The sequence below is a fragment of the Oncorhynchus tshawytscha genome, linkage group LG13 (assembly GCF_018296145.1).
Source record: "Oncorhynchus tshawytscha isolate Ot180627B linkage group LG13, Otsh_v2.0, whole genome shotgun sequence".
NCBI lineage: Eukaryota > Metazoa > Chordata > Actinopteri > Salmoniformes > Salmonidae > Oncorhynchus > Oncorhynchus tshawytscha.
In genome coordinates this window covers 51,203,737-51,225,995 of record NC_056441.1, presented here as the reverse complement: position 1 = coordinate 51,225,995, position 22,259 = coordinate 51,203,737, and the positions used below count along the sequence as shown (strand labels likewise).

At 44.2% G+C, this 22,259-nt stretch overlaps 1 protein-coding gene across 2 annotated transcripts in view; it reads right to left on the bottom strand.

Moving 5' to 3' along the window:
• LOC112266057 (serine/threonine-protein kinase D2) overlaps window positions 1-22,259 on the bottom strand; it is a 47,554-nt gene that overhangs the window by 11,992 nt on the left and 13,303 nt on the right. The window contains exons 1-8 of one of the 2 annotated variants that reach the window (XM_042295882.1): window positions 16,544-16,664; window positions 4,754-4,892; window positions 3,389-3,520; window positions 2,599-2,900; window positions 2,160-2,343; window positions 1,950-2,021; window positions 919-1,081; window positions 725-836 (exon numbers count right to left, since the gene is read on the bottom strand). In XM_042295882.1, coding sequence (XP_042151816.1) covers window positions 725-836; window positions 919-1,081; window positions 1,950-2,021; window positions 2,160-2,343; window positions 2,599-2,900; window positions 3,389-3,520; window positions 4,754-4,892; window positions 16,544-16,585 — 1,146 coding nt within the window. In that variant the 5' untranslated portion in view covers window positions 16,586-16,664. Of the gene's footprint in view, window positions 1-724; window positions 837-918; window positions 1,082-1,949; window positions 2,022-2,159; window positions 2,344-2,598; window positions 2,901-3,388; window positions 3,521-4,753; window positions 4,893-16,543; window positions 16,665-22,259 lie in introns of those variants that run through there. The other variant, XM_042295881.1, reaches the window with a different exon arrangement.

Genomic DNA, 22,259 nt, shown 5'->3' with positions numbered 1-22,259 from the left:
ACTAATCATTAGTTAAGTCTTTCTGCAGTCCCTAATCTAAAGTGAGCACTATTTGTACTTTTTAAGTCTTTTTTTTGAGTGACCAGTGTAATTTGTCACAACAGGATGGGCATGTGATTGGCTAGCTGACTAAACTCAACTTCAACGTTTTATGATGGCGTTGAGCGGCGACTAGTGTGGGCGGACTGGAGCTCTGACGTCACAATTTATAAAATATATATATATTTTTTTTAATGTAAACGATTGAGTTTAGCACCCAAAGAATAGCCCACATTTACACAGAACTATGTGGTGTGTAATTGCGGGCTATTCCTTGGGTGCTGAAGTCAGTCATTTTTAGACAAAAACATCCTTTTATGTGAAGTCGGAGCTCCAGTCCGCCCACACTAGTCGCCGCACAATTCCAGCGTAAATCGTTGAGTTTAATCGGATAGCCATTGGTAGACATTCCTGCAGTACCTGGTAAAAGAAGAAGCACACAAAACAGGATGTGTAAGAAAACACATATTCATGTTAATTAGGTACCCTTAAAATAGAGTAGAATAAAAAATAAAGGAACGTTTTAGAAAAGAAGTAGAAAAAAAGTAACATTTGGTGTGGTAGAGAAAATGTATTGTATGCAAAAGTTGAGAGAGAGAGAGAGAGAGAGAGAGAATAGAATCTGGTGTGGTAGAGAAAATGTCTCACATTGTCAGTCGGTCAGTCAGTCAGTCAGTAGCATTACCAGTGTGTCCTTGTTGCTGTAGTGCACCACCCAGCCCTCTTTGATGGATGTGCTGGAGCGACGGGTGGTCTGCCTCATGGACTGAACCACCCTCATCAACGGGATGTTAGCGCTGAGAAACAAGCGGGACAGGGTTAGGTGGTCGGTGGGTGTGATGCGTGTGGGCGTTAGTGTGCGTGAGCGTACGCGCGTACCTCTGGTCCCCGCCGACCCCATCCTGGCTGCTCTCGGGGGAGAAAGAGCCAGGGATGCTGCAGGCCTCGTCTGAATCGTCCATCAGAGAAGACTTGTCTGAGTCGGCATACTCACTGCTGTAGTCCATAGGCACCTCGTGGTCCACACTGGGACTCAACATGTCTGGAGGAGAGAGGAGGACAGAGCCAGCCACACATGACTACAAATTGATCTAGAGAATAAGACAGAGAAAACAGGGTAACACCACCTTCCATTACAACGCCCCACTATACCAGTAGGTACGTAGGCTGTACTTACCACTTGCGTTGTCTGATAAAATAAATCAAATGTGCAAAGTAAGTACTATGTAATATTAGTGCTCCATATAAGTACTAATACTGTATATAATATTGGTGATATGGATGTGGGTACGCAGGCCCACAAGCCACTGCCGCCCTGCATGACGAGTTTCATTTTTTGTGTGGCCCCCACCCCCCCCATCAAAGTTAACCCTCCCTGCTGTAGACTATGTCCTCTCAAGTGTGGCTGGACAAATCATGGTACAACATGGTACAACGTGACAAATCATGGTACAACATGACACAATGTGACACAACCCGATGAAACATGACACAACATGACACAACATGACAAATCACGGTACAACATGACAAAATGTGACACAACCCGATAAAACATGACAAATCATGGCACAAGGTGACACAACATGACAAATCATGGTACAACATGACACAATGTGACACAACCCGATAAAACATGACACAACATGACACAACATGACAAATCATGGTACAACATGACACAATGTGCCACAACCCGATAAAACATGACACAACATGACACAACATGACAAATCATGGTACAACATGACACAATGTGCCACAACCCGATAAAACATGACACAACATGACACAACATGACAAATCATGGTACAACATGACACAATGTGACACAACCCGATAAAACATGACACAACATGACACATCATGGCACAACGTGACACAACAAAGATGTGTTTTGTCAGCTTTACCTCCAATGGTCTCCCCCAGGCAGTCGTTGGGAACCTTGTACGCACAGCGCTTGTGGCAGTTGAACTTGCAGTCTACGACACAACGCGAACAATCAGCGGCATTGTTAAGACAGTTCATCTTCCTCCCAATATGCACTCCAAATACATTTATCCCCCTCTTGATAAACACCCAAAGGGGGTCCCCACATTGAACTTTCACCCCACACTAACCTTTGCATTGCAGCCCTTGTCGGAAGAGGCCCCGGAGCAGCCTCTTGCAGTACTGGCACACGGTGGGGCGCGTGTAGGAGTGCACGGCGAACGTGTGCGGCACCTTCACTTTGCTCATCAGGATCTTGTCCAGGTGCACCGGCCGGCCCGTGTAGAACCGCCGCGCCTCGCTGGGGGTCCGCGGCTGGAAGGGGACGCGAGGAGACCAAGAAACTAGACTTACACAGATCTATCAGTGGCATTTCTACCTATGTAAATCAGAGCGCTGGCTTTCCCCTTAACTACCGCACAGAGCCACGGTTCGGGTCAATCCCATTCCAACACAGTCGCGAGGGGGGAGGGGGAGTAAACCGACATCACTCAAATGTTCCTGAAAAGCCACGCGTCACATGACTTCCTGCATATATTGAATTGAAATGGAATGCGAGCGTTGGCTCACCATGTGAGTGTTGGCGCGGGCCATGGGTCTGGTGATGGAGGCGCTGGTGGACAGGCCCAGGGACGCTGACGCGGTACAGGTGGAGTTCGGGAGCGTCTGGGTGGTGTGAGAGCGGATCAGGCTGGCATCCTCCATGCAGGTGCTGACTGAGCTGGTCCCCACGCTGCTCAGGGACTCACTGGTGGACAGACGCAGCGACGGGCTACTGGTCAGAGACGTGGTGGACAGGCGCCGCTTGCGAGCGCCGCTGCAGTTGTTGGGGATGCTGAAGGCACAGCGCTTGTGGTAGTTCAGTCCACAGCCTGCAAGGGGGAGGGGGCAGAGAGAGAGAAGAGAGAAAAGAGAGAGAGAGAGAAAGAAGAGAGAGAAAGAGAAGAGAGAGAGAAAGAAGAGAGAGAGAAAGAGAAAGAAAAAGAAAAACACACACACACACACACACACACACACACACACACACACACACATATATATATATATATATATATATATATATAGTGGGAGAGAGAGAGAGAGAGAGAGAGAAAGAGAGACCGCGTGATAGAGAGAAAGGAAGGGGGAGGAGATGGGGAGATGAGCTCACCCACGAAAGGGAAATGACTTTGCTGATAGCTACTGTATTTGAGAAAGAATACTGAGATGTGGTTTTCCCACCTAGCTATCTTGAGATGAATGCTCACAGTTAGTAAGTCGCTTAATGTAAATATATATCCTTCGTCAGACAAAGTTCTTATCGGGCAAGCAGAACAGGTCCCCCTCCTCCTCCCCTCCTCTCACACACTCTCTCTCATACCGTCACATTTGAGGCCCTGTCTGACCAGTCCAAACAGCATCTCTCCACAGTGGTCGCAGAAGGCCGGGGCACGGTACGAGTGGACGTTCAGGGCATGAGGCCGGATCTGGAAATCCTCGAAGGTGGCCGCAGCTGCAGACGGACAACACAACAGAGAACACAACAGTCAGTCTGGGCATCAACCTGGGTATCAACCTGTCAAACACATTAGCAATGATATACTGTCTGTGAATATGTTTCGTACTTCAGCCTTTTGGAGTGGAGACCACATGTTTCATATGAGGCAACATTACAGAATGTCACCTTTCATTTGAGGGTATTTTCATACATATTTGTTTTTTTCCGGATAGAAATGAAAGCGTGGTTTGTATCTAGTCCCCATTTGCAGCAGTCATCAGTATTTGGACAAATGCACTTATAGTGTAGTCAAACACTACAAAAGTAGTCAAAAGTGTCGTATTTGGTCCTATATTCCCTGCACCCAATGATTACATGAAGCGTGTGACTCTGCAAGTGGATGCATTTACAGTTTGTTTTGATTGTGTTTCCGATTATGCTTGGCCCAAATCCATAATGCTGGAGTACAGAGGCAAATTGTCCAAACACATATGGTGTTGAGTGCATGGTGTCATGCATGTTCCCTGTGGCTCTACTTAGCGTCCCATAAGGATACAAGGGATAGGAACAGAGAGGGTTCGGAGGAATAAGAGGCCGAGGGGATCAGAGAGAAAAAAAAGAGGAGGGGAGCAGGAAGACGAGGATGGGTGGATGAAAGGATGAGTAAGGGAGAAGGGGACGGGCGGATGAAAGGATGAGTAAGGGAGAAGGGGACGGGCGGATGAAAGGATGAGTAAGGGAGAAGGGGAAGGGCGGATGAAAGGATGAGTAAGGGAGAAGGGGATGAGTAAGGGAGAAGGGGATGGGTGGATGAGTAAGGGAGAAGGGGGTGGGCGGATGAAAGGATGAGTAAGGGAGAAGAAGGGACGGATGAAAGGATGATGAAAGGATGAGTAAGGGAGAAAGGGGACGGGCGGATGAAAGGGGATGAGTAAGGGAGAAGGGGACAGGCGGATGAAAGGATGAGTAAGGGAGAAGGGGACGGGCGGATGAAAGGATGAGTAGGGGGAGAAGGGGACGGGCGGATGAAAGGATGAGTAAGGGGAGAAGGGGACGGGCGGATGAAAGGATGAGTAAGGGGAGAAGAGGGACGGGCGGATGAAAGGATGAGTAAGGGGAGAAGGGGACGGGCGGATGAAAGGATGAGTAAGGGGAGAAGAGGGACGGGCGGATGAAAGGATGAGTAAGGGGAGAAGAGGGACGGGCGGATGAAAAGAGAGCAGAAGTGGATGAGAGATTGCTACCCACCGGAGAGCACCACCTCCACCAGGTCTCCCTCCTGGATGTCCTGGGGAGCCTTGACCAGCTGCAGGATGTTGTTGGTGCCTGTGTCATGTTTAAATAGCAGGATCTTGTCATAGATGCCATAGAAGCCACACTCTGGGAACTACAACAGACAGACAGAAAGAATAGATTAATACCTCATTCATATCTTCTTCTTTTTTTGTATAATTTCACCATCTCTAAAAACCAAGGTAATCTTGGAGACACTAATATACCGTCTTGACGCATATGAGAGTGAGAGACATATCATGTGTAGTCTACGGAATTGCTATATGGTGTCACACCCAAGTTGTTAAATAAATGCTGACCAAACAGATTTTTTTTTGCATAGTGATAGGCTGCAGGTGTGCCCCCCAGTGGAAACTCTATTCAGTGAAGCGTTAAGGATGGCACAAAGGGAATGGGGGGCAAACATGCACATACACACCTGGCAACTGGGTGGTGAGTTAGGGGGAAAGGGGGTAATTAACCGTTTCCTGTTGTGTGTGTGTGTGGCTCTCACACACACACTCACCATTCTGAAAAAACCATGCTGTTCACATGGCAAACACATACACACATACAGTGGGCTCCAAAATAATTGACACCCTTGATAAGGAGGAGTAATAATGACTATATTAAATAAATAATTTAAATATTGTGCTATATCGTATGACTACTGTTTTCAAATGACTTTGTGCCCAATAGAATTTAATGGTGAAGTTTGGAGTCACTTTTAGTGTAAATAAGAATTGAATATGTTTCTATACACTTTACATTCATGTGGATACTACAATAATTACGGAAAATCCTGAATGAATCGTGAACAATGATGAGTGAGAAAGTTTCAGGAGGGTCAAAGACCATATCTCTAGGACACGCTTAACCTCTCGTGTCATTGGTAACGCGCAGAGGTTAGCGTGTTTTAGGGCTATGCCAATCATTTCAGACCTCACTGTATATAATCCAGAATCCTATTTCAGATATCAAGCGGTTAAAATCTCAGTGAGCAGCTGTCAAATCAAATTCACAGCTGACTGGGGGTCAGTGTTAAGATAACCCTTCCCCGAGCCACAGAACTGAGAAGCAACAATCAAATCCAATGTTATTTGTCACATGCTTCGTAAACAACAGGTGTAGACTAACAGTTGAAATGCTTCCTTTGTCCAGAGATAAAGATGAATGAAATAAATGTATAGAAATAGTGACACGAGGAATAAATACACAGGGAATAACGAATAAAAAAATGAACATGCTATAATACAGAGAGTACCAGGACCGAGTCGTTGTGCAGGGGTACGAGGTCATTGTGGTAGCTATGTACTGTACATATAGCTAGGGGTAAAGTGACGAGGCAACAGGATAGATAATAGACAACTCCATATCATACGGGGATGGGCGGGGGTGCTCTGTATGGAACAGACAGAACATATTAAAAAAGCCACAGGGGTAACACTATACCCCTGTCTCACACTCACACACACGACTTCCAAAAGTACCCTGGCAGTTATGAATGAGTCAGTCAATGCCACCTAAGCGAGGCTAGTGGTTTGTATGGCGAGGCTAGTGGTTTGTATGCTCCTGAATAGTTCGTATAGTCTGGTTCAGGTCAGCAGCACTATACATGTTACAGGGCGCGGGTCAACAGGGCTGGGACAGGACCACTTCATCCAGCACCACAAGAATCCCCAGGGTGATGTATAAAACAGCTGGCACGCACAGTATATGGGCCTATGAAATAGGATTGCTTGATGGCGGCATAAAATGCAGCATGCTGCTAATGTTAGTAAGGGAGTCGGTGTATCTGGGTCATCGGGAACAGCGAGGTGATGACCTCTCCCATATGGGGCGTGGCACAGGTACGTTCAACTTGTTTGCTAGGCCTGTCAAAGGGATGACGGGGTTATGGGGTAGCGTTACTCGTTTACTAGGAGAGAAGGCCTGCGTGCTGGAATGTACACACTGGAGCTGGTCAAGAGAAAGCGGCCCCGACCTCTCGCTCGCCCCCTACCACCTCACCCGGAAGGCCCTCCCGTTTGTCGACTTCCAGACTGGCGAGAAGAATATCAAATAAACCCATCAACTTCTGGAAGCAATCGGGACTCGAATGATGCAATTCCATATTCCACATGATGAAACGAGCATGAATTTCAAAAGAACAATTCTCCCTGTCGTTTTACAATATACCGTGTTGACCTCGGTAACAATTCAACCGTTTCACGTGGGAGGCGTTTCGTGTCTTACGTGTCACGCCGCGACAACCAGAGACAAACAAATGCACGTGGCATATAATCACGCACGCCTCTCCATTATTTAGCATGAAATTGCGTAAACTCATCGCAGCCTAGCCCCTACTGTACACCCTCGATCAATTTCACTCCCTCCGTTTTGGGACATTTGTCGTGCAAATGGAGGGCTGGAGAGAGTGGGGAAGGGACTGGTTTGGTATTCAGCATCTGTCTCACTCCTCCTCTGTTCCACCCCATCTCTCTCCCTCTCCTGTTGTTCCCATGATTCCACCCTGCAGCCCATCTGGCCAGACCCTACACACTAACAGGAAGAGGAAGGGGGAGAAGATGGGGAAGTTGTTTTTTCTTCCCGTTATCAAAGACCAGAATTAGCAACTTCTTGTTTGGGGGGTGGACCAAAATGTTGACTGCGGTTGCAAAATAGTTGGAAAGAGATTCTCGACGTGCCGATTCCATGCCACATGGTTTACGAACTGATACGCAAAACGACATTTGATTCAGAACTGAAGTTTGTTGGAGGTTTTTTTTCAATTTAAATGATTATACACATTTCTTGCCTCAAACAGACGTTATGTATATGGGGCACACAACGATCTGAGCTCTGCAGATTTAGGCTAGGAAGAGACAGAATTATTAGATCACTTATTCTGGTATTGCCCCTACAGTATGTAGCTTGTTTCTGGTCACAGGTTCAGGAATGGCTGAAAAATCACATTTAGTTCAAATTAACCCAATAAATAGCACTGTTGGGAGATTTGGAAAGCCATAGTCAACCAATCAACAGTAATATAAGTATATACATTAGCAGTCAAAAGTTTGGACACACCTACTCATTCAAGGGGGGGATTTCTTTATTTTCTACATTGTAGAATAACAGGGAAGACATCGAAACTATGAAATGACACATGGAATCATGGAGTGACGATAAAAAACAAATCAGAATATATTTTATGTTTGAGATTCATCAAAGTAGCCACCCTTTGCCTTGATGACAGATTACTTAATTCATGCAATGATTATTTATTTATTTTTACTAATAATGCTATATGTAAAATGTCTATATATAACAACAAAAGAACAAGCTGTAAAAACAACACTACACACTCCCTGCCTGTACACACTGCACACACTCCCACAGTCTCTCTGTTTACGTCTCTGCTGCTCACCAAACACACCCACTTTCTTTCTCCCAGTGGGGAATCAACAACATCACATCTGAGGGAGGCCAAGAGCTTTGCTTGACTCCCTGCCAAACAACACAACCCGGTTAGCCCACCACACCCAGCTGGGTCATGCTACTATGCTGCCCTAACAGGAGTCAACAACACACACAGTGAGACCCACTCCAGACCAGGCCTGTCCCAATACCCAGAACCACAAAGGAACCCCCCAGCCCTGTTGACCCTGCTCCCACACTAACCTTCCAACTCTGTTCGTCAACATCACACCCAAACCTGCTATAGGGCCAGACCAGAACGCTGTCACCACAGACCTACTCAAGGTTATAATGTCCATCTTCCCAAACCACAGTGGTGGGCCCTAATCACAACACACTGTCACACTATCCCAGTATGACACACACTGCCATGTTGCTGCTGCAGACGCGACTCCGCAACCACTGCCTTCCCACCCGACGACAGGCCTCAGTCGATCCACGCGAAGCGCCCCTGCTAGGCGTCCTAGGCCAATTGCCGCGCTTCTACTGAAGCAAACATAGGCAGCTTCCAATGCTCTCAACACTGCCTCCTCCTCACACTGTGGCGCTGCTAGCCTCCTGGCCTCGATGCGGACGATAATAACATCCTTAGCCTTTGCTGCCAGCGTCTTTAGCCAATTTGGGTTGGGCCAAACTTAACCTAGGCAACAATGTAGTATTGTTGAATGCATTAACAGTCTGACACCTCGGCTAGATGACATAACCAAACCTCCCTTTTCATTGGCCTGGCTCTTCTACTTTTAAGTGGAGCAACTTGTGGTGTGGGTAACAAGACATCTTCTCTTTCCCGGTATCTGGGTTAGCATAGCGCATGGGAGGCATAGTGTACTAGGCTTCTAAGCAGTCTATATCTAAATGCATGTAGACTGTGTGAGTATTTATTTGCACAGGCCCGTTTGTGCAGTATGTATTCAGACAATGGGAGCGGGTGCAATCATATCTTGTTGGCAGATTGAGTTAGTTCGTTTGCCTGGAGACAGGGCTGTGTCTCTAGCCAGCGTCTTTGTGTTGCCAAGGATCAGGTTTCCCGCCTGCTCCCTCCTCGGGCCAATGCCTTCATTATGACTGACTGATCAATTATGGAGGCCCTCCTCTCTGCACATTCCCACTCTCTATCCTGTCATATTCCTCCGTTGTTTTTCCTCCCCCTTCCTACTTTCTCCTGCCCTACTCTCTCTCTCTCGACTCCTCTTTCCTGGTTCCTCCACTCTCTCAATTCTGCCTCCTCTCTCACTCTCCTCCCTGATCTTTCCATCCCCATCATCCACTGCTTCAGAATAAGTTAGGAAGAGGAAGAGTTGCCCAGCCCAAGGTAAAACCCGTCAGGTCGGCAGGGCTTTAAAAATCTATCCAACCACTCATTCTAACCCCAGTCAATCTCGACGAAGTACCTCAGGTTGTCGCTAATAAGCAGTGATGCCATTGCCACATTTGTCACCTCCAGCCGTCTGACCCCTTGCTGCCCCGTCGTTCAGAAGTCCAACAAACATGGGGAGAAATGTGTCCACCAGGGAGGTGGGTTCATTCCCTCTATTAGCAGATGAAGTCATGTTGCTGTTGGCTGTGACTGAGGGGAGGGAGTTCTGTTCTGGGTTGGCTACTGGTTGGAGGAGCTCTGCTGCTGTTGGGGTTGATGTTAGGTGATCAAATCCTCCAGGATTTCTGTCGGTGGGCTATTCATTCTAGCCTGGGTACTAGTTTGTTTCTGCTCTTTTGCCAACGCCATATGGATTGTCATGCTTGACAATGAGTACGCAAAAAGCACAAACTAATTTGAGGTAGAAAGGAGTTAGAGCACTCGACAACAAAAAGCTGAGATCTATTAAAGTGAGATCAAATATATCAATTGTACAGGATCTATTCTCTCTCCTTCTATTCTCACTGACTGGACTATGTTTTGAGTCACACAAAGAGTAGAAGGGAGAGAGATGACCCTATAGCAGTCCCTATAGCAGCCAGCCCTCATCAGAAAATGTCCTACAGACTGCACACTGTCCCTTTCTCCAAGTGTCCACCATGTTGACGCTGTCAATAACAACTAAACTCAGCAACAAAAAAAAGAAACGGCCCTTTTTCAGGACCCTGTCTTTCAAAGATAATTTGTAAAAATCCAAATAACTTCACAGATCTTCATTGTAAAGGTTTTAACCTTTCTAGCGCAGGCATTCCGCTAGCGGAACCCCTCGACAACATTCTGCTGAAAAGGCAGTGCGCGAAATTCAAAAATATTTTTTGGAAATATGGAACTTTCACACATTAAGTCCAATACATCAAATGAAAGATACACTTCTTGTTAATCTACCCATCGTGTCCGATTTCAAAAAGGCTTTACAGCAAAAGCACAACATATGATTATGTTAGGTCAGAGCCAAGTCACAAAAACACAGCCGTTTTTCCAGCCAAAGATAGGTGTCACAAAAAGCAGAAATATAGATAAAATTAATCACTAAGCTTTGATGATCTTCATCAGATGACACTCATAGGACATCATGTTACACAATACAGGTATGTTTTGTTCGATAATGTGCATATTTATATCCAAAAATCTCAGTTTACATTGGCGCGTTACGTGCAGTAATGTTTTGATTTTTAAAAATCCAGTGATTTTGCAGATAACCACATAAAATCCCAGAAATACTCATAATAAACATTGAGAAAAGATAGTTATTCACAGAATTAAAGATAGACTCTCCTTAATGCAACCGCTGCGTCAGATTTCAAAAAAACTTTAAGGAAAAAGCATAATCTGAGTACGGCGCTCAGAGCCCAATCCAGCCCAAAAAATATCTGCCATGTTGGAGTCAACAGAAGTTAGAAAAAACATTATAAATATTCACTTACCTTTGATGATCTTCATCAGAATACACTCCCAGGAATCCCAGTTCGACAATAAATGACTGATTTGTTCCATAAAGTTCCATAATTTATGTCCAAATAGCCACTTGTTGTTAGCGTGTTCAGCCCAGTAATCCATTTTCACGAGGCGCGAGCACTACATCCAGAAAGAAATTTAAAAGTTCCATTACAGGTCGTAGGAACATGTCAAACGATGTATGGAATCAAACTTTAGGATGTTTTTAACATAAAACGTCAATAATGTTCCAACCGGAGAATTCCATTGCCTGTAGAAAAGCACTGGAACGAGAGCTAACTCTGTTGGGACCGCGCGTCACGAGCCTGAGACACTCTGCCAGACCCATGACTCATTCAGCTCCCATTTCCCCCTCTTTTATAGCAGAAGCCCGAAACAAGTTTCTAAAGACGGTTGACATCTAGTGGAAGCCTTAGGAAGTGCAACTTCACCCCATAAAAACGGTGTATTCGGTAGGCCAAGCTTTGAAAAACTACAAACCTCATATTTCCCACTTCCTGGTTGGATTTGTCTCAGGTTTTCCACTGCCATATGAGTTCTGTTATACTCATAGACATCATTCAAACAGTTTTAGAAACCCAAGAGTGTTTTCTATCCAATATTACTAATAATATGCATATATTAGCATCTGGGACTGAGTAGGAGGCAGTTTACTCTGGGCACGCATTTCATCCAAAAGTGAAAATGCTGCCCCCTATCCCAAACAGACTGTTTCCCATGCTTGTTCAATGAACCATAAACAATTAAGGAACATGCACCTGTGGAACGGTCATTAAGACACTAACAGCTTACAGATGGCAATTAAGGTCACAGTTATGAAAACTTAGGACACTAAAGAGGCCTTTCTATTGACTCTGAAAAACACAAAAAGAAGAATGCCCAGGGTCCCAGCTCATCTGCGTGAATGTGCCTTAGGCATGCTGCAAGGAGGCATGAGGACAGCAGATGTGGCCATGGCAATAAATTGCAATGTCTGTACAGTGAGATGCCTAAGACAGCGCTACAGGGAGACAGGGCGGACAGCTGATCGTCCGCCAGTGGCAGACCACATGTAACAACACCTGCACAGGATCAGTACACCCCAACATCACACCTGCGGGACAGGTACAGGATGGCAACAACAACTGCCCGGGTTACACCAGGAACGCACAATACCTCCATCAGTGCTCAGACTGTCCGCAATAGGCTGAGAGAGGCTGGACTGAGGGCTTGTAGGCCTGTTTGTAAGGCAGGTTCTCACTAGACATCACCGGCAACAACTTTGCCTATGGGCACAAACACACCATCGCTGGACCAGACAGGACTAACAAAGTCTTCACTGACAAGTCGCGGTTTTGTCTCACCAGGGGTGACGGTCGGATTTGCGTTTATCGTCGAAGGAATGAGCGTTACACCGAGGCCTGTACTCTGGAGCGGGATCGATTTGGAGGTCGAGGGTACGTCATGGTCTGGGGCAGTGTGTCACGGCATCATCGGACTGAGCTTGTTGTCATTGCAGGCAATCTCAACACTGTGCGTTACAGGAGAGACATCCTCCTCCCTCATGTGGTACCCTTCCTGCAGGCTCATCCTGACATGACCCTCCAGCATGACAAAGCCGCCAGCCATACTGCTTTTTCTGTCCGTGATTTCCGACAAGACAGGAATGTCAGTGTTCTGCCATGGCCAACGAAGAGCCCGGATCTCAATCTCATTGAGCACATCTGGGACCTGGTAGATCGGAGGGTGAAGGTCAATCCCCCCAGAAATGTCCGGGAACTTGCAGGTGCCTTGGTGGAAGAGTGGGGTAACATCTCACAGCAAGAACTGGCAAATCTGGTGCAGTCCATGAGGAGGAGATGCACTGCAGTACTTAATGCAGCTGGTGGCAACACCAGCTACTGACTGTTACTTTTGATTTTGTTCAGGGACACATTGTTCAATTTCTGAGAGGTCACATGTCTGTGGAACTTGTTCAGTTTATGTCTCAGATGTTGAATCTTGTTATGTTCATACAAATGTTCATACACATGTTAAGTTTGCTGAAAATAAACGCAGTTGACAGTGAGAGGACGTTTCTTTTTTTGCTGAGTTCAGAATCTTTATCTTGGGCAGAGGGTAGATTGTCCAAACCGAAGTAATTGAAATAAACACACATCGAAAATATAAAAACATCAGCACTCAAAACAAACATAGTGAAGTCAAGGGTACACACACACACAATACAAACAAATGAATAGGCTGGGTGTCATGGAGAAATCTCTTTGATTTAGAAATGGGAGCTCAGAGAACAATATATTCTATTCAGACCAAATGACGTCATGCTTCATAAGCAGCCCTTTCCACATCGCTGCTCTCGATCAGTTTGTTTGTTTATTTGCTTCCTTGTTTCTTTTAACAGTGCTATCACCTGACCTTGTGGTCATCTGTTGTGATCATCCAGGCTGTATTCAGTAGCCTCTGGCAGAGAGCTCCTTGTCCTGATTCTGGCCCGGCTTCTCCTGACATATTTTCTCTCCATCTCTTTCTCTCTTGAGGCTAAGGGTTTGATTAGATTCAATCCGTGTGATCGCTCGATTGAAATGAAAAGGTAATTTCCGATTGAGCAGAGTGTGCAGTTTTTACAGTGAATGCAAACTCCGCTAATGTGGAAACATTTGCATTTAAATGTAAAATTGAGCTACAACGTGCTACGGATTTAATCAAATCCTAAATCGTTTGACTTTCGCTCCCGTCTTGGATTGACCAGACATATCACTGCCATATGATCATATGGTAGAATAGGATATGATGAAAATGTGTTGGAAAACAACAGGGAAATGAGGCGTGTATTTACTATAGTGTTTCTGTTTTATTATCTTTGACATAGAAGTGGAGGCTTTCTCCTTGAGAAAACCTACTGGAGAAATGTTAAAAGGGCACATTTTCCAGAGCTTCTTCTCTTTTCTATAACCTATAGGGAACACAGTATGTTGTCTATACTTGGCATGTACTGTAAGGTTTCTCACATATGGGTGGCAATAAATCGGGGAGGGGGATGCACATGGTATACTCAAATTAAATACTGTAGTGTTTACTACAGTTTTTTTTTTAAGTTTAGCGTTTTTGCGGACATTACTGTAGTATTTACTACAGTGTTTTTATGGATACTATTTTAGCATTTTTTATAGTATTCTACAATATACTACAACATTCTTTAGTAAGTAGTACACAATTGAGGGATACTACAGTATGTAGTATAGTATTCTACAGTATACTACAGTTTACTACAGAATTCTATAGAAAGTACTGTAGTATTCTATAGTATTTTTTCATGTGGGTTCACTCAGTAAAACACATAGCCGTAACAGGAAACAACAACATGATGCGAGGCAAAACCACAACTCCCCGACATTATTAAAGAGGTGCCCTGAGAGGGATTAGACATGTGAGGTTTTTTATGGTGACCTCTCCTAGGAAAAACTCTCATTTAGAGCATTCATAGCATTCTACAGTGCTTACACCATGGCCTCACAGCAACAGAAAGGACTGTGTTTATGACCTCACAGAAAGAGCAACTTTGTCTATGACATCACAGACAGTGAGAAAGCAAGAGAGAGGGACTGTCTTTGGCATGGTTCCCCAACTGGTGACCCGCGGGCTGAATTTAGCTTGCAGGTGGTTTTATGTGGGCCCCCAAGTTTTCTGAGCAAATTATTTTTATTATTATTTTTTACAGATTTTTCTTTTTTGGACATAAAACACTTAAAAACACCAGGAAATCAGATTCAAGTGGTTTTAATTTTGGAAATCTTATTTTATTTGATAAAAAACAATCAATCAATCATAATCACTAGTTATAACTACGCATGGTTGATGATATTACTAGTTTATCTAGCGTGTCCTGCGTTGCATATAATCGATGCAGCGCTGGAGGTTGATTTCAACGAAAGCGCATTAGTGAAAAAAGCACAATCGTTGGACGACTGTACCTAACCATAAACACCAATGCCTTTCTTAAAATCAATACACAGAAGTATATATTTTTAAACCTGCATATTTAGCTAAAAGAAATCCAGGTTAGCAGGCAATATTAACCAGGTGAAATTGTGTCACTTCTCTTGCGTTCATTGCACGCAGAGTCCGGGTATATGCAACAGTTTGGGCAGGCTAGCTCATTGCGAACTAATTTGCCAGAATTTTACGTAATTATGACATAACATTGAAGGTTGTGCAATGTAACAAGAATATTTAGACTTAGGGATGCCACCCGTTAGATAAAATACCGAACGGTTCCGTATTTCACTGAAATAATAAACGTTTTGTTTTCGAAATGATAGTTTCCGGGTTCGACCATATTAATGACCAAAGGCTCGTATTTCTGTGTGTTATGTTATAATTAAGTCTATGATTTGATAGAGCAGTCTGACTGAGAGATGGTAGGCAGCAGCAGACTCGTACGCATTCATTCAAACAGCACTTTTGTGCCTTTTGCCAGCAGCTCTTCGCAAGCACAGCGCTGTTCATGAATTCAAGCCTATCAGCCTAATGGCTGGTGTAACCGATGTGAAATGGCTATCTAGTTAGTGGGGTGCGCGCTAATAGCGTTTCAAACGTCACTCGCTCTGAGACTTGGAGTAGTTATTCCCCTTGCAGAGGGTAACGCTGCTTCGAGTGTGGCTGTTGTCGATGTGTTCCTGGTTCGAGCCCAGGTAGGGGCGAGGAGAGGGACGGAAGCTATAATGTTACACTGGCAATACTATAGTGCCTATAAGAACATCCAATAGTCAAAGGTATATGAAATACAAATGGTATAGAGAGAAATAGTCCTATAAATACTATATTAACTACAACCTAAAACCTCTTACCTTGGAATATTGAAGTCTCATGTTAAAAGGAACCACCAACTTTCATATGTTCTCATGTTCTGAGCAAGGAACTCAAACGGTAGCTTTTTTACACGGCACATATTGCACTTTTACTTTCTTCTCCAACACTTTGTTTTTGCATTAATGAAACCAAATTGAACATGTTTCATTATTTATTGAGGCTAAATTGATTTTATTGATGTATTATATCAAGTTAAAATAAGTGTTCATTCAGTATTGTTGTAATTGTCATTATTACAAATGAATAAATAAAAATAGTTTGATTAATCGTTATCAACTTTTTTTGGTCTTCCAAATATCGGTATCGGTGTTGAAAAATCATAATCGGTCGACCTCTACCGTGTACCCCTCCAGCTATTCTGACAGCCTTTAGATCGCCAAAGTGATGACATTTTCACACAATCTATGATCGCAGGGACACAGAAATACCGCTTTTATCCTCCCTCTACCTCAATACTATGCAACTATCCAAAAAGTTGCTTTTATCAATAACATAACTCGTGCCTTGTGTTGTGAACAAGGCTCCTCAGTACAATATTTCAATAGCCATACATGGCTTTACGACAGAGTCAGAAACAGAAGAGTTCTCACCATAGCTTTGTCCTCCTGTTCTTCTAAAGGTAAGAGGAACATACACCCTCCTCAAACAACAGCCATTGTTTAGACAGCCATGTCTCGTTTTTCAGCTGAACACACTGTACAGTATACAACACCAATGCCAAACCCCATCACTGAGAGTGTGAGTATCTCCAGACAGGGCGTGGAAAGTCCTCCATAGTGGGAAAGTCCTGTGGGGAGTTGGGACCCTCCCTGTTCAGGGACATGTTTAGAACGGGGCCTAATAGAGGACATGAAAGAGAACCATGCTGCCACTGAAACAGGGACAAGTGTTTAATGAGGCGTTGCCGCCGCGACTGAGGTGTAAAAGACGTCAGCGTGCAGCCTCATTAGCACCTGACAACAGCTTGGCTCGAAGCTGGAATTTCTCCTTTCTCATTGTGGGTAAGCGGGGCATGGGCTATTCTTAACCCCGTGAGGTCACTGTGACGGAGGGATGAAACAGACGACAGGAATGTCTTCTATTCCTGTCCTCCCTTTGCCCCCGAATCAGCACCGGCAGGGTAAGAGTGACAGCACAGGCCAGTGACGTCAGAGTTTATAGAGAGAGAGACTGACAGATAGAGGTGAAGTCGGACATTTACATACACCTTAGCCAAATACAGTTTTTCACCATTTCTGACATTTAATCCAAGTAAAAATTCCCTGTCTTGGGTCAGTTAGGATCACCACTTTATTTTAAGAATGTGAAATGTCAGAATAATAGTAGAGAGAATGATTTATTTCAGCTTTTATTTCTTTCATCACATTCACAGTGGGTCAGAAGTTTACATACACTCAATTAGTATTTGGTAGCATTGCCTTTAAATTGTTTAACTTGGGTCAAACGTTTTGGGTAGCCTTCCGCAAGCTTCCCACAATAAGTTGGGTGAATTTTGGCCCATTCCTCCTGACAGAGCTGGTGTAACTGAATCAGGTTTGTGGGCCTCCTTGCTCCCACACGCTTTTTCAGTTCTGCCCACAAATTTTCTATAGGATTGAGATCAGGGCTTGTGATGGCCACTCCAATACCTTCACTTTGTTGTTCTTAATCCATTTTACCATACTTTGGAAGTATGCTCGGTGTCATTGTCCATTTGGAAGACCCATTTGCGACCAAGCTTTAACTTCCTGGCTGATGTCTCAGGATGTTGCTTCAATTTATCCACATAATTTTCCTGTCTCATTATGCCATCTATTTTGTGAAGTGCACCAGTCCCTCCTGCAGCAAAGCACCCCCACAACATGATGCTGCCACCCCCGTGCTTCACGGTTGGGATGGTGTTCTTCAGCTTGCAAGCATCCCCCTTTTTCCTCCAAACATAACGATGGTCATTATGGCCAAACAGTTCGATATTTGTTTCATCAGACAAAAAGTACGATCTTTGTCCCCATGTGCAGTTGCAAACCGTAGTCTGGCTTTTTTATGGCAGTTTTGGAACAGAGGGTTCGTCCTTGCTGAGTGGCCTTTCAGGTTATATCGATATAGGACTCGTTTTACTGTGGATATAGATACTTTTGTATCTATTGATTTGCACTTTTCACACCAAAGTACGTTTATCTCTTGGGGACAGAATGCGTCTCCTTCCTGAGTGGTATGATGGCTGCGTGGTCCCATTGTGTTTATACTTACGTACTATTGTTTGTACAGATGAACGTGGTACCTTTAGACGTTTAGAAATTGCTCGCAAGGATGAACCAGACTTGTGGAGGTCTACAATTCTTGGCTGATTTCTTTTCTGATTTTCCCATGACGTCAAGCAAAGAGGCACTGAGTTTGAAGGTAGGCCTTGAAATACATCCATAGGTACACCTCCAATTGACTCAAATGATGTCAATTAGCCTATCAGAAGCTTCTAAAGCCATGACATAATTTTCTGGAATTGTCCAAGCTGTTTAAAAGGCACAGTCAACTTAGTGTACGTAAACTTCTGACCCTCTGGAATTGTGATACAGTGAATTATAAGTGAAATAATCTGTCTGTAAACAATTGTTGGAAAACTTACTTGTGTCATGAACAAAGTAGATGTCCTAACCGACTTACCAAAACTATAGTTTGTTGAAAAGAAATTTGTGGAGTGGTTGAAAAACAAGTTTTAATGACTCCAACCTAAGTATGTAAACTTCCGATTTCAACAGTAAAATGAAAAACAGAGAGGAGGGTGGTGGTAGGAATATTGCCTATTGTTAATGCCATAAATCCAATGCGGAAGTGTGAGAGTGACCGGTTGTTGCAAACTGGGAGATGACTGCCGAATCACTGATATCCAAACCTACTAACTACACCTAGACACAAGGCCCAATACTCTCTGGAAGACAGGAAGTCAGATCGTTCGCTAGAAGAGTGTTTGTGTCACAAGCCTGAGTGCAGTATTCCCCTGCGTCCTCACATTCAGCCTTACCACACACCACACACACACACACACACACACACACACACACACACACACACACACACACACACACACACACACACACACACACACACACACACACACACACACACACACACACACACACACACACACACACACACACACACAGGAAGAAACAGGCTCGGGCCTCCTAATAGCCAGACTGTTGGCCCAAGTTTCAGAGAGAAACCCTGGAATTGAGCAACAGAGACTAGATGTGTAGGCCACCAAATTATTCACCACTAGCTTAACATAAAGTTATAGTAATATTAACCCTAAGTATGTGATTTTAACATTTGCCCTCATGGTTATAGGCATAGTGCTGTGTAATGCAGTGGAGGCTCCTCCTCTGAGGAAGGAAAGGACCATCCTACTCAGTGAATTTCATAAAAATAAAAAATAAAACTATACTAAGGTTTCACAATTTTTATCTTAAAAAATTATAACTAAATATATTCACATCACCAAATAACTGATTGAAACACACTATTTTGCAATGAACGTCTACAGTAGCATCAACAGCACTCTATAGGGTATCGCCATGGTGTATCCGGAGGACAGCTAGCTTCCGTCCTCCTCTGGGTACATTGGCTTCAGTACAAAACCTAGGAGGCTCGTGGTTCTCACCCCCTTCCATAGACTTACACAGTAATTATGACAACTTCTGGAGGACGTCTTCCAACATATCAGAGCTCTTGCAGCATGAACTGACATGCTGTCTACCCAATCGAAGGATCAGAGAATGAATCTAGTACTGAAAGCATAAGCTATAGCTAGCTAGCACTGCAGTGCGTAATGTGTGGTACGTACTTGAGTCAAAGAGAGAGAAAGGCAATAGTTTAACAGTTTTGAGCAAATTATTTTGTTAAAAAATGCAGGAGAAGCAGCAGAGAGAGCTAACTATATTTCATTTTATTTGTTTACCTTTCACTTAATTAGCTAATGCAGCTAATTTAGTCTACTCAAACAGAGAGGAATGCTATTTATGTGTTCTTGTTCAGTGAACGCGCCTTTTTTCGCTGACTCGTGGTTAGCGGTGGAAGGAAGTATGAGGCAGTGCTCTGTCTGAACTTCGTCATGGAGATTAGGGCATGGAAAGGCACACAGGTTTACATTCCTGACGTGGCTGCTGCATACCAGAACACGCTCTGTAAACCAGCAGGACAGGAGTGGGAGAGGAGTGGAAAAACTGATGACACACACACACAAGCGTGACAACACAGATACACACACACTAGAGTGCAAATACAGATATGCCCACATCTAGTACCAATAGTGCCAATCTTGACCAGCAGGGCCAGGATATGGCACCAATCAGCCTGCTATCTGGATCCAGGGCTATATGACATATTCTACACAAACCGGAAGAGCCCAAGCTGGAATAATTTTTGCTCCAGTATACAACAAGGGAATAAAAGTCCAGATTCATATACCTTATGCCTAAGAAAACACCATATGCCTAAGAAAACAGGCCTACTTATTCAACAATGGACCAACATATCCAACCTGGACTCAGGGGTAGACGTAACATAGTTACCGTAAATCCGAGACACTACCATCAGTATGATATGTATTAATTTGTGGACATCCATCATCCATTTTGTGTGATACTGTATGTTACGAATTACAATTCGTATGATGTATTACAAATTTGCTAAATGTATGATATTTTACAAATTCCAATCTGTTGTTGCTAATGTTAGCTGGGTGGCTAATGCTAATGTTAGCTAGGTGGCTAATGTTAGCTAGGCTAGGGGTTAGGGTTTGAGGTTAAGGTTAGGAGTTAGGTTAACGGGTTAAGGGTTACGGTCAGATAGTGCGGCAGCACTGTCGTCTGACCATTGACCCCCATTTCCATCAATTGAGTGTAACTATACAGCAAATGTCCCTTTCTCTCCCTAGCATTGGCATGATGTGTAATATGTAGCTCTTTAGGTAACTTTAACATTATAACCGAACCACTACTTGCCCCTTTAAGTTGCTTCCTCCATTCATAATTCACAGACCATACTCTTTCGCGGTATGCACCTGCTTGACCTGTTAATTAAGTAAAGTCTTGAGTATGTAAATGTTGCTCGATGCAAATTGACAGTATTATCCTCTAACACTTTGCTGGTAAACAACCTATTGAATTAACCTTCCCCCCCCCCCTGTAACATCTGCCATTATCATCCTTCAATCTTACTCTTTTTATTATCCAGCTTTTGTATTTTACCTGCTGTTTCTCTGATACAAAACACTCTAGAAAACGGTACGAATTCATGAGTCTGATATTAGGCTCCTCCGATATACATTCAGATAAATCCATTTGTACTATTGTTCACATTTTGTTCTTATTGTGCAATTGTTAAGATACAGCATGGGTCAGGTCTTCTTAAAAAGGTCATTTTTGTCCAATAACGGACTGGTGCCCCGATTTATAACAAGATAAATTAATAATTTATAGTAATAACTTGACCAATATCCTCTACAGACACACACACACACACAAGCGTGCACACACACACACACACATATTAAATACTTTATTTGAATCCACAAATCACTTTACAGTTGAGAAGGATTCAACCATTTCAAAGGACATGGATATCTGGACACTTGTGGATACAGATAGTATCTTCTCCACACAGCAAAGCCGACACAGAGCGTTAACTCGCTAGCTGCTTATTCAGGCCTGCAATCTGAAGGCCACATACTGTCAGCCTAAGTACATGGCTGAGACTCCTGAATATCAGCCCCACAGGCTTGCGCTGATAACCAAAGCTATTAAGGTGTAACACAAGGGGCTGGCATTTCAGTAAATTGGCGGCAAAGGTCTGCTCCAAGTAGGAGCTGAAAAAGCAACCCACTTCCAAAATAAGCTCCTCCCTCTGGCCTCCCCCCACAACAACATCTGGCATATTTTACACACACACACACACACACACACACACACACACACACACACACACACACACAATCTACACCTAGCTATTATAGTACACAGAAACCAGCAGCCCAGTCCTGTGAGGTGTCTCTTATGAAACGGGAGGATTATGCGTAGGAGAGAGGGATAGTTTATACGCTATAAGCAAGGTCTGTGTTCATTTCCATGTGTGGGTACACATGCATTTAAGTTTGTTTGGTGGGATCGGTGTGTTAGAGGGGGCTGGTCTCGGGTGGGGGCTCGGCGACAAAGCGTCTCATTCTGCTCTGGGGGAGCGGGGAGGTAATATGAGAGCCGTGTCCAGACTGGGGCGGGGGGGGGCTGGGGATAAAGGAGCTGTGCTCCGCTGCACTGGACTGGGCTTTTGTGG